General features: G+C 34.6%; 1 protein-coding gene across 1 annotated transcript; it reads left to right on the top strand.

Annotated features, from left to right (window-relative positions):
• The first annotated feature begins 675 nt into the window (after nt 1-675).
• On the top strand, nt 676-10,378 carry LOC125189175 (serine protease SPPA, chloroplastic-like). Its single transcript, XM_048086429.2, has 13 exons — nt 676-1,100; nt 1,422-1,602; nt 2,278-2,415; nt 3,073-3,243; nt 3,323-3,426; nt 4,778-4,845; nt 5,658-5,824; nt 6,951-7,020; nt 7,214-7,368; nt 7,775-7,880; nt 9,172-9,259; nt 9,351-9,494; nt 9,922-10,378. Exons 1-13 carry the CDS (start codon nt 807-809, stop codon nt 10,147-10,149), a joined length of 1,914 nt encoding a protein of 637 aa, XP_047942386.1. The 5' UTR covers nt 676-806; the 3' UTR covers nt 10,150-10,378.
• The last annotated feature ends 2,149 nt before the right edge of the window (nt 10,379-12,527 follow it).

Here is a 12,527-nt window from a genome sequence, read left to right as displayed (position 1 = left end):
CTTAATTGGGACGGAAAGAGTAGTATTTCATCCGAACCTTAAATTTTGTCACATTTTGACTAGACATGAGTTTTAAAAAATATACTATTTCCTCCGTATCAAGGAAGATGACTCATTCTTTAGGTGGCACGATAATTTATGCAACTTTATTTTGTACGTGAAATGGAAAGATTAAAGTAAAGAGATAGAATAAAGTAGAGATAAAGTTGTTTCTATTTTTAGTAATGAATCATTTTGGTTGTAACAAACTAAGAAGGAAAGTGAGTTATCTTTTCTGGACCGGAGAGAGTACATAGAAAATGAATTGAAAAAGTTTTGTACAATGTCATTTCCTACTTTAAATTAATAAAATGAGTGTAAAAATGAATTAGTGGAATGTAGGTCCACTAACAAATTTTGTGGGACAATGAAATGAAACTATATAACAAATTTTCAGGAAATGGAGAGAGTATTTGTATATTTTAGTAATGCTCTATAATTTTCTTACTAACTTTATGGAGTATTTAAATACATATAATTGTTGTAATAAATGAAAAATCATAACATAGTACTGGTAAATAGGGTTTGGCATTTCTGTAGCTTCTCATCTCTTGGGGGAAATGGTTGCAGCAGTTAAGATGTGACATTTATTTTTGTGTGTCAATGGACTTTTCTACTAGATGGAGTAGTATAAATTTAAAAGCTTGATTAGCAAGTAAACTTGAAGTCAGACCTTAAATAAATTAAATAGGGGGTTCCATTTGTGAAGCAAGTTGCGGATTCTTTGCATACTGAAAAGCCATTGGGAAAGAGAGAGAATAGAATCAATGTCGAAGCTTCTATTTCGCTTAACCTCCCTCTCACTTGATCACTCCATACGCGGCCGCCTCTATATACACGCCCCCAACTTCCGAGTTTTTTCGACCAACACCAATGGAGAAACAAAGCCGGATACGACGAACCTCAGCGGTTATGATGACGGCAAGTATCCCACCGGAGACTTTGTCTACAGGCCGCGCACTGCGTGGGAGGATTTTATGGTTAAGACTAGACTTTTCTTCGCTTTGCCTTGGCGACGCTTCCAGAGCGGCAGTGTTCTCAAGTTAGTTCTTCGCGGCGAGGTTTTTATGATTTATTTTTGTTTTCTTCATTTGGCAGTTACTGATCATTGATTTTCACCATGTTCAGTTTTTTATTGTTTCATCGGATTTATGTGCTATTGTACCTGAGATTTTGAATGATTATTTTGGGAGAGGGATTCGCTGCCTCATTGGAAGAGGCTAATTCCTTTGGAAAAGTTTAAATTTTAATAATGAAAGGCCTAATGCACAACCTATTCAGCCATTTTATGCTTCTTAATATTTTGAAGATTATATATGAGGATTTGAAGTTTAGTAAGTTCAATTTCACATATGATTAAACTTTTGAGTAATTTATGTCAGATAACAGATCAGCTGAGGAGCTTTTCCAGGCCACTATCATTGCCTCAAATTTGCGGGAATTTTGAAAAAGCCGCTTATGATCCTCGTGTAGCAGGCATTTATCTCCATATTGATAACTTGAGTTGTGGGTGGGGAAAGCTAGATGAGATTAGGAGGCACATATTAGATTTTAAAAAATCAGGTACTTTTGCTGATTTATGAACTTCTTTTTATTGCTTGCATTGCAAATCTATGCACACTTGTCTTTCTGAAGTGCGAATCTCGAAGTTGTTTAGTTTCAATGCATTTTCCCATTTACTGATTTAAAGTATCGATAAGGCAATAGTATGCCTGTTATTTACAATTTTTGAAACACAGCCCTATTTTTTAAGGCTGAACTTCATTTTCCGAAAAACTCTATACCTACCACTTGCTTGTACACTCGGATTTCAAAATACCTAAACAGTAAACACTTCATATTGTTGTCACATGTCAAATAAATTTTGTCAGCTAACTTACCAGCAACCTCAACTTGATAATTATTGTTTTGGAGTCTGCCAATTATGGAAATTTTTTTATTTGTTACAATCTAGTACTTTCAATTGTTGTGAAACGTTTCTTTTTGTCGAGATGTTATTTGTTTTAGTGAAGTATAATACACCTATTTTAGAACAGCAAAATCTGTATAGCATTTCTATCCAGAGAGTTTGTTATATTTATATTTAATTTTTTACTTGCCTGAACCCTCATCAGATGATTCCTACTTGTTTTGTACTATCTGCTGATCATTTTTTTTGGTGACTAAGATTTCTCACTCAAAACTAAGTCTAGATGCTGCATAGATGTTCATCTATTTTGTGCTGGTTGCAATTTGTAGGTAAGTTCATCATAGGCTATGTGCCTACATGCGGAGTGAAAGAATATTACATTGGCTCTGCTTGTGAGGAACTTTATGCTCCACCAAGTGCCTATGTTGGATTATATGGGTTCCTTGTTCAGGCATCATTTCTTAGTGGTGAGTCAGTTACACTGAGCTGTGGGAAAAATATATTTCTCCTCAAAAAATGTGGCAAAAGGTTACCCAGTATGTCATCAAATTTTTATATTTATTATTTCCTCAGTTGGCCCAATCGAGGAGGAGTATAAATTTACATAGTGAAATGCACGTGCGAGTTTGCATTTGCAATTCTGTTATCCATGCTCTCACATGGTAAGAATAATTATTTTGTTGTGTGAACTTGATTTACAATTTTGTTGAAGTTTCTTCCATGTGGTCACAAGAAGTTTTGCAAAATTTAATGCCGATCTGAGCATCTGTGCTCTTCAACTAAGTGATTCTGAATGTAATTAATGTTTGAAAATTTAACTAGAAGATAGAGGTAACTGATTGGTAATGAGTTTATGTTGTTTTCATGCTGAGAGGAAATTAGTCCATTGAAGATATAATTTAGGCTATCTAGGTGGTATGTGGTTTTTCTGTGTTTCGTATGACAGAAGTTCATATTGAGTTCTGGATAACATAAATGGAGTTTGGAATTTACTCATGCTCACAAGTTGAAAGCCAACCAATCAAACTGATGTTTAGTTTCAAGTTGGTTCTATCACTATAAATATCATTTTTGTTCCTCCCCAAAATTTAGTAATGATTGATGATTTTATTGGTACATGAAAGGTGTGTTCGAGAAAATTGGGGTTGAGCCTCAAGTTGAACGGGTTGGGAAATACAAAAGTGCCGGTGACCAACTTACGCGTAAAAGCATGTCTGATGAGAATCGTGAGATGCTGGCTTCTTTGCTTGATAACATCCACAGAAATTGGCTCGACAAAGTTTCACTTGCAAAAGGTGCCATTGCCTTTACTTTTCTGGTTTCTGGTAGTGTGTGAAAGACTGATACTCATGTGTCTTGTCTTGTCTTCTACAGGAAAACAAAAAGAAGATATTGAAAATTTTATTAATGAAGGAGCACATCAAGTTGAGAGAATGAAGAAAGAAGGATTGATAACGGATATTAAATATGACGATGAGGTATTCCACAATTCTTTCGTAATTGTTGATATTTGATTTGCTAGAAAGTACTTGTATTTGGTCAATCTTAAACAGTAGCAGACTTTGTATTTCTGCTTCTACTCATGCCGATCTACCTTTCCCTTTGTACAAGTATAGAATAGTAGTATATGATATCATTCAAGGAAATTTGTTTCCTGAATACCAAAATTTTGGTCTTGTTAGATCCAGTATTTAGTTTCCAATCAGAATTAAAGTTGTTAAGTTCAATCTCTGCTCTTTTACATTTTCCCTTTAGGACATCATCTCATTGTTTACTTGGGGAAATAGTTTCTGAAGCAATGCCATTTTCAAAAAATGAGGTTTCTTGAAATGTTCTTTAAAGGAAATGAACTTCTACATACATGCGATGACAATGAAGTCTGTGGCTGTGAAGTTGGAAAATCTGAGGGAATTGGTTTGAAATGAACTTCTTTCTATAGTTTGTGGATTGGCATAACGAATGCTTGTCTCTGACAGCCTCTGTCAGCCCTGCTGGATGAGTGGAATAGGCAAGAGATCTATAGTTGATACCTGGGCAGAAATATACTCAACTGGCAGCAACTGTTTCTGATGTCTGTAACACTAGGGAAGGATATATTGCAGAAATCATTATGTCTCAGTGGAAAATGGACCTAGCCTAGTTAGACGACCTAGGGAGGTATATCTTTTGGCAATAATAAGATTCTTCACAGTCAGTTGGTGGAGTGCTCCACTACAAGTCTACAAACAAACAAGGTAAGTGCACAGATTCCATGCAGAATGGTACCCAAAGTCCACAGAACAGAATATTCTATAGTTTATTCGGATGAAGCTTATCCGATAACATGTTATTTTAATGCCGAGTATATATTGAACGATCAGTCATTATCAATTTTAGGGGCAACAGTTACCTGGTGGTGGGTTGTGGAGTGAGCACAAGATGTCAGTTACTTGGAGTCATCAGAGTCACTAGCATAAGTGGGGAATAATTGTAGTTAGTTATTATCATTATGTCTATGTTAATTATGTCATAGTGGTAGGATTATATATAGTTGTCATTTGAGATGTGAGGGCGCCATTATTTATCATTGTTGTTGAATGGCACCAGCCGAGGGTCTTCATCTAAAGGAGATTCAGCTTTCTGTCAACTGCATTTCATTTCCTTTTCTCAGAGTGTTGTCAGATACCATATTTTTCCTTTTTCCCTTCTTTTTTCTAACACTTGGTTTGTCTATATGCCAAATTAAAATTCTTTTGGCTCATGTATTTTGGTGGTGTTACTACCTGAATATCAGCTTATGTTCAATTTGTTAATCACTTTAGAGCATCTTCACATAATCTTAAATTTCAGGTAATGGACTTGCTGAGAACACGTCTAGGTATTCCGCACACCAAATTGCTTCCAACTGTTGGCTACAGGTGTATATCTATCTTTAGTTTTCACATAATTTTTTTTATTATTGGCATTAGTATGCTATTTTCAATTGATACTTCCATATAAGTTTCCTCTTACATGGCTTTCCATACTGGTATATTTTAGTTTATATGATTCTTTAATTCTACAGCCTACTTATCTTAAGTGCTAGTCTCCATGTTAACTTGATTTACAATCATAATTAGTGTGTGTGTGTGTGTGTGAGAAAGAGAGAGAGAGAGAGAGAGAGAGAGAGATTTTGTTAGAGATTGTAGTTGTATAGTTGGGCTGGGTTGATGATATCACAATGTGGGGAAGGATATGTCATCCCTTTATAACTCTATTTTTATTTTATTAATACAATTTGTTTCCTTGAGAAAAGGGAATGGTTGGTTCTGAAGACTTTAGTGTATGGGGATGATTCACTAAACTTAAATATCTCTTAAGTCTGTTTTCTATACCCAAACCACTTATGCTGGTCAAGAAGTGTACATGAAGTCAGACCTTGGGTGATTTTTTAATAATTAAGACTTTTGTTTCTGAGAGTGATTGAAACTTGAATTTGAAATTCTGGATATGGAAGCGCATTTGTTTCTGGGAGATATTCTTATTAATGTTTGCTGATCTAGTTTTCTTCTAAGCACCTTATTGTCTTTTGTCTCGAGCTGGAATTGGTCTACTTAGTTCTGCTATACTATATTGGAAATGTAATTGATATCTTATAGGTACTTATTAACTAAAATTTACCCCAGACAGTACTTGATTCACATTGTTAAAAAAGATGGTGATTGTGATGCAATGTATATTATGCATGCAGAAAGTACTGTAATGTTAGAAGATCAACTCTAGGGTTGACCGGTAGTAAAGATTTGATAGCTATAATTAGAGCCTCTGGGAGTATCAGCCGAACTCAAGGCCGATTTAATGCGCCCAGCTCAAGGATTATCGCTGAGCAGTTCATACAGAAGATTCGTAGAGTAAAAGGTATGCCTTTGCTAGTGAGGACATGATATCTTTTTCTTCTGGCATGTAAGTAAGACCTATTATTGGTGAAGACATGTTATTAAATAGGAGAATTATGCTGTCCACAATAACTGAAGGTTGACTGGACCATCTTATAGTTGTCGTCCACCTTCTTTTGTCAAATATTATCATCCTTGTATATAAACATTTTTTGATGACTGAATCAGAAATGAAGATATTATATTCAGTAATAAAACAATTCAAAGTGGGCCACAAATGGGATCAGAACTAACCCTTAAAGGTGGTGTGTGCTTAGATTATATGTGTATGATATGAATGTTAAACAATGTATTCCCACCATCTCATATATATTGGCCTGTTTCTTTTGGGCATGGGTATTTAAACGATTTGACTTATGGTGTAAAAGTGTGCGAGTAATAAATACCATTCAAAGGTGTTCCCATAGGGAAATTGACCGAGATATATGAGACGGAGGAAGTAATAAATATATGGATACATGATGATTTACCAATAAATGTTATGTATACCTAATAGCTGTTGTCTGATCCACCTTTTGTTTGAAGAACAAATTATCTGCTTCATTATAAATACTTAATGACGATTGAAGTGAAACACGGAATTCAGTGCTTTTTTTTTTCTCTGTGTCAGAATTAGCCGTAGATGACCCTCATTCTGGACATAACTCGCTCCTTTGTACTACTGTTTTATCTTTTTATAACATATGATAATGTTTCTTACTCCCTCCGTCCCCAAAGAGTATGAACGATGGGTTCGGCACGGGTTTTAATAAATAAGGGGAAAAGTAAGAGAGAGAGAGAGAGAGAGAGAGAGAGAGAGAGAAAGGGTAGTGGAAATAATGTTGGTGGAGAGTGGGGTCCACATTATTCTAGTGGTATAAGTTGGTAATAGTAATGGTATAAGTTGTAAATAAAATGATGTGTAGGGGGTAATAGGTTGTTTGACTTTTTCAAAATTAGAAAGTCATACTTTTCAGGGACGGACGAAAAAGGAAATAGTTCATACTCTTTGGGGACGGAGGGAGTGTTAAAAAATGAACCTATAGTATGTTTTGTAGCATTTTCAATTTCTCATCACCTGATCTGAATACTACTGTTTTTTTTTGCAGTGTCAAAAAAATACAAAGCTGTTGTCATTCGGATCGATAGCCCTGGAGGAGATGCACTTGCTTCTGATTTGTAAGCACTATTTTTAAGTGTCCTTTATATTTTTATCTTGTTTGGATGCTGATAGCAGATAGCATCTAACGGAATCATAGTACTTGGTTCCTTTGGTAAGGTCTACTTTTCAAGAGAAATCCGTTACAGTTATCCACAACGTCACCAGGTTGAAAATTTAGTGTTTGTTTATTAGTGTGTATATTGATTACAGAATGTGGAGGGAAATCAAACTTTTGGCTGCTGCTAAGCCTGTTATTGCATCAATGTCCGATGTAGCTGCTAGTGGAGGTTACTATATGGCAATGGCTGCAGATGCTATAGTAGCAGAGAGGCTTACGTTAACTGGTTCAATTGGAGTCGTGACAGGTTACCTTCAAAAGACCTTGAATCTTATCCGACAAAAACTTTGTTCTTAGCTTAACCCAGATTTTGTCTTGTTTCAAACTGCTAAGATAATCAGTTCCTGTCCTTTCAATCAATTTCAACTATCAAGTGTAATTGTTGAAGAACTGTTCATGTGGATGGTTTAAAATATCAGCTGGGTTGTTAGATCATGAAAAGAATCGATGTATAGCATTATTAATTGAATTGTAGAGTGCATATTGGCCTTAGTTATTAAAGGTTAATGTGTTAAAGGTCCTAGAGCCTTATGCCTAAACTGATTTTGTAGGAGTAGAAACTTTAATTTATTGAAAGTAATAAAGCTTTATCAGTCTTACCAATTTTTTATTGGTTATACTAATTTTAAATTTGAGTTCACTTCAACTTATAGGCAAGTTCAATTTGGGAAAGTTATATGAGTATATCGGCTTCAATAAAGAGATCATATCAAGAGGAAAATATGCAGAAATTTTTGCTGCAGAACATCGACCATTCAGGTATCTCCTTGTTTTGCTGATGGTGATATGTGAATGTCTTGTCCTCTTAATTGTTGGTAGACTGTCTCATAAACCATTTATGTTTGTAAAGTAAGAATGCAAGAAATCATTACGAGGCCAAGCCAACATATCTCCAGTATCGATAAACTTATAATTGCTTACTCCCTCCGTCCCAAGATATTAGACTCATTTCTTTTGGCACAAGAAATTAGGAGGTGTTGTTTAGTGGTGTAAGTGGAGGTGGTAATAAAGTTGATTTTTACCATAAATAGAAATGGCTCAAGTATGTTGGGACACCCCAAAGTGGTATATGAGTCTAATATCTTGGGACGGAGGGAGTACTTAAGTAATAAGTATATTTAGATTGATGATACTGACATCTATTTCTGAATCAAAGTTTTGTTACAAGCTCATGTGTGGACTTGCGTTAAAGAGTTCTTATTATCAATAGCTTTGACTATCTGTATAGATCTAAAAGAAGGAAGAATATTTTCTATGATTGACCTCCAGATCATCCATTTCAAGGTGGAGCTGGACTTGCATGAGTTTTAGATATGCCAATATTGGAATAAATTATTCAGTAAGATGAGTTCATGATTAATTTCCCACTTCATGTTCCTCCTCATGTGACACTGAGGTTTTCACCCTGAAACAAACCTCTTTTTTCAGTTATATGAACATGGTTTTGGCAACATATTTGCTGCCATCACATGCTCATGTAATATGCCGCCCATAACATTTTAATATAGTATGACTTAGATATGTCTAAACGGGAGGGAGGGATCAGGATGTTAGATTTAGAAATTGTGATGCTCTCTTTCACTTTTACTGAGTGTATGCCCTCCAGATATTCTAGCTGAAACATTTAGCATTGCTAAATGATTTTTATACTTCCCTGGTTCATGTATACAGAATCTGCTTTGCTTGGTAAGAGTTCTGAAATTGTTTGAGTTATGCTGATTTGAGTACTGATACCATGGAACATGTTTTGGTCATTAGTATAATTTTTATGGCATGCTTTTTAGACTTCAATGATCACTGTACAAGGTTCCACCCACTTACTTGGTCCCATGAGCTATGTAAGTGAGTATAGGATATTCAAGTGGCGACTGCGTTTCTAAGAACAAAAAATTATCCTTGTCGACTGTTATTTATGTTCAAAGAAAAACGTAGTGAATATAATCCTTTTTTTTTAATGCCATCATTTGGACTTACTACATGCCTACTTATCTATCTAGTCAATACTTGGGTATAATTCATTCACTGAGCGATTAGTGTATTTGATCTGCAGAGCAGATGAAGCTGAACTTTTTTCCAAGAGAGCACATGACATGTACAAACAGTTTCGAGATAAGGCAGCCTCTTCAAGATCAATGACAGTACGCTATTCAACAAAATTTGCCTCATCATATCATTCTATATATTCGGTAGTTTCATGTGTTTCTGTGAACTCAAGCTAGCATGTGGCAGGTGGACAAGATGGAACAGGCTGCACAGGGGAGAGTTTGGGTTGGTGAGGATGCTGCTTCGCTCGGTCTGGTTGATGCTATTGGCGGACTTTCTCGGGCAATAGCTATAGCAAAACAGAAGGCGAATATACCACTGGAGAAACAGGTGTCTATATTAAAGCAAATTATTAGATGTGCTTACAGATTGGATCGTTAACATAATTGTTGATAATGTGCTTTCTTTGGTATGCCAAGTGCTAATGTACAGGGTTTGGCAAAAAAGTCAATAAAGCTAATCGATAACCAGAGCTTCAAATTGCACTTGGTTTGCTTTAGTCAAATATATTGCAAATATTACATGCTGTTTGAAAACAACAGCTGAGGCTCATTAGGAGGGTAGATTAAGAGTTTGAAGTCATAAGTCAATTGCTTGTCAAAAGTTCCTAAAGTTATTGGCCCTGTGTTTCAATTGTTTCCTTTTCTATGCAGATTTCATGACTAGTTTTCCATCTCGTGGAGCTTGAATCTAGTTCATACTAGCATTTTTTTGTAGAATCAGTGTATGGATTATCTAATGCGTTGTTTGACATCAGGTGACTGTTGTAGAGCTATCACAGCCGCCATCTCCCCTTGAAATGTTGAGCGGCATGGGGGATGCCTTTGTCGAAGCAAACGAAGCAATAAAAGACTTGATACATGAGATGGAATCTTCTGATGCAATCCAAGCTAGAATGGATGGGATTTTGGTTGAGAAATTTGAAGGAGCTTCTCACTCTAACTCGGTCCTCGCTCTACTAAAAGATTACTTAAAGATCCTATGATTTTAATCCATTCCATGCCTGTTTATGTGTGTTCATTAGGTATAGTTTTTACATCGTCAAAAAAGCCTTTTTTCTCTTTAGTCATATGGTTTTTTTTACTCTTCCATAAGGAGGCGTGGAATGAATTTTCAAATACTCATTTTCATCACTTATTTCTTATTGTATAATTTGTATATGAGGGTACTGAAGAACAAAGCTTTAATACTGATTGAAGTTCTTGGATTTAGTATTCCTCAAGCCTACACTATCCCTAATAACTGGATTAAACCTAGTTGATCGGCTGAAAAAAAAAAAAAAAAAAAAAAAACAAAAAAAAAGTGGTTTTCAAGTTTCTTATCATATCAATCAACGGTATTACTATTAGGCGCTCAAAAATGTTGTAACGATGTTATGTATTCTTCCTAAGCTTTGAGTGTAATGCTTTTTCTGTTTTTGTTTATCAAACATTTTGATTGGACTCGCGGGGATAATCACAATTGCTCAAGTTATCTAGTACTCCGACCATCCTATATTAGTCGTATTTTATTTTGGAACTTGGATTGTCTAAATTACTCGAATCATTTCTTTTGTTACTGAGTAAAAATAAAAACAACAAATGTCACTAATACTTTACTCTATTTCCACTCTCCAATTTTATTCTCTTTACTATTTTAGTTTACTAAACTCAATTTTCACAAAATCCACCGATGGTTGAACTTTTAATTATCTTTTAATATGGTTGTACTTGGACTTTGCATATTGTAACTATTTTTTTATGGTAGAATGAACATTTTGAATTCATGTTTTTTCACACATTAATCATACAACAGAAAATATATTAAATGTACAACATTATGATACAACAGAAAATATGTTCAATAAAACATTAATTCAGTCAAAAAAAATATATTAAATGTACAACATTATGATACAACAGAAAATATGTTCAATAAAACATTAATTCAGTCACAAAAAATGTCATGCATTGTGTAAAGGGTGGATAGGTACGGTATACCTTACCGAAACCCGTACTGTATATCTTACCATAAATTCGGTATGCGAAAAAATCATACCTATACCTTACCAAAATTTTCAGTATACCGAACTTCGATATATCTTATTTTCGGTTTGGTGAAATTCCGATATCGTACCTCATTTTCGGTATGTCGTATCGAAGTTCAGTATACCGTATTTTTTTGGTATACCTGACTTTCAAAATCAATGAAAATAGATAATTTCAATTTTTACAATATTATTTATATTTTATAATTTAAAATATATACTCTCTCCGTCCCCAAAGAATATGCACTTTGGGTTCGAAATGAGTTTTAATGCAAAATTGGTAAAGTAAGAGAGATGTAGAGAGAAAAAGTAATTAAAGTATTGTTAGTGGGGAATGTGTCCCACCTCATTAGAGACAAAAAAGAGTTTTCAAAATTGAAAAGTGCATATTTTTGTGGGACGGACTAAAAGAAAAGAGTGCATATTCTTATGGGACGGATGTAATATTAAATATATTTTATTCATAATTATATTTATATTTCATAATAGATTTTATAATTTAAAAATATATAAAATATATTTTATATGGTGTGATCAATTGCTAACTTTTTTAAGTTGCTAACTTGTTAACTCATCAATGCAGTGTATTAACAACTTTTCAAATTGTGCGAATTTCTCATACTAAAGTTTTCAACATAAATTTGGCTACGTTGAATGCCAAAAAATCTATGTGTAATAGTCGGAGCTACATTCCATCTAATAGGGAAGATGAAACTAATGATGATATGGATGTTCTAGAATTAATATCGGCATTCCACGTAGGCAAAATTTATGCCGTAAACTTTATCGTGGGAAATCCGCACAATTTGAAAAGTTGATGATTTTTAATACCACTTTTAAAGATTGTGGAAAATACTAAAAGAGTTAAAGTGCATAGATTAAAGAAATACTCCCTCCGTCCCGCCATAAGCGAGCCACTTCTTTTGGCACAAGATTTGACCGGAAGTATTTATAGAGTTTTCCCTCACTTTTATTCCTAATCTATTCAAAGCTTACCATGAAAATTAATACAGTAAATTAATTAGGAAATATTGTCGGCTATTAGGGTTTTCAAATTTTCTATTTTAGTTAATGAGTAACAAATATTTTATGTCCCACAAATTTATTCTTTTATAAATTTATTTTCGGGTCGGGTAGGGGATACCGACACTGGTATCGAGTAATTCCGATATGTTGGGGAGCGGGTATTAGGACAACAAATTTGGCTGAAATCGGGTACGGATATCCGACTTGTCAGATGCGGGTCCTATCGTTGGGGGTTATGGCCTAAGGGATGTGAGGAGTATATTAATAAAGGGCAACATTTTCTATTTACCGCGGGTTAATAAAAATCGGTT

This window comes from Salvia hispanica, chromosome 5 (genome assembly GCF_029641045.1).
Source record: "Salvia hispanica isolate PSC_SH4W2 chromosome 5, Shi_PSC_v1, whole genome shotgun sequence".
NCBI lineage: Eukaryota > Viridiplantae > Streptophyta > Magnoliopsida > Lamiales > Lamiaceae > Salvia > Salvia hispanica.
This window is presented reverse-complemented; position numbering and strand designations above follow the sequence as displayed.

Coding starts and splice junctions, on each gene's coding strand:
- LOC125189175 (XM_048086429.2), top strand. CDS start 807: ATGTCGAAGCTTCTATTTCGCTTAACCTCCCTCTCACTTGATCACTCC. Junction 7,369..7,774: donor TTCAATTGGAGTCGTGACAG/GTTACCTTCAAA, acceptor TTCAACTTATAG/GCAAGTTCAATTTGGGAAAG. Junction 9,260..9,350: donor CCTCTTCAAGATCAATGACA/GTACGCTATTCA, acceptor AGCATGTGGCAG/GTGGACAAGATGGAACAGGC.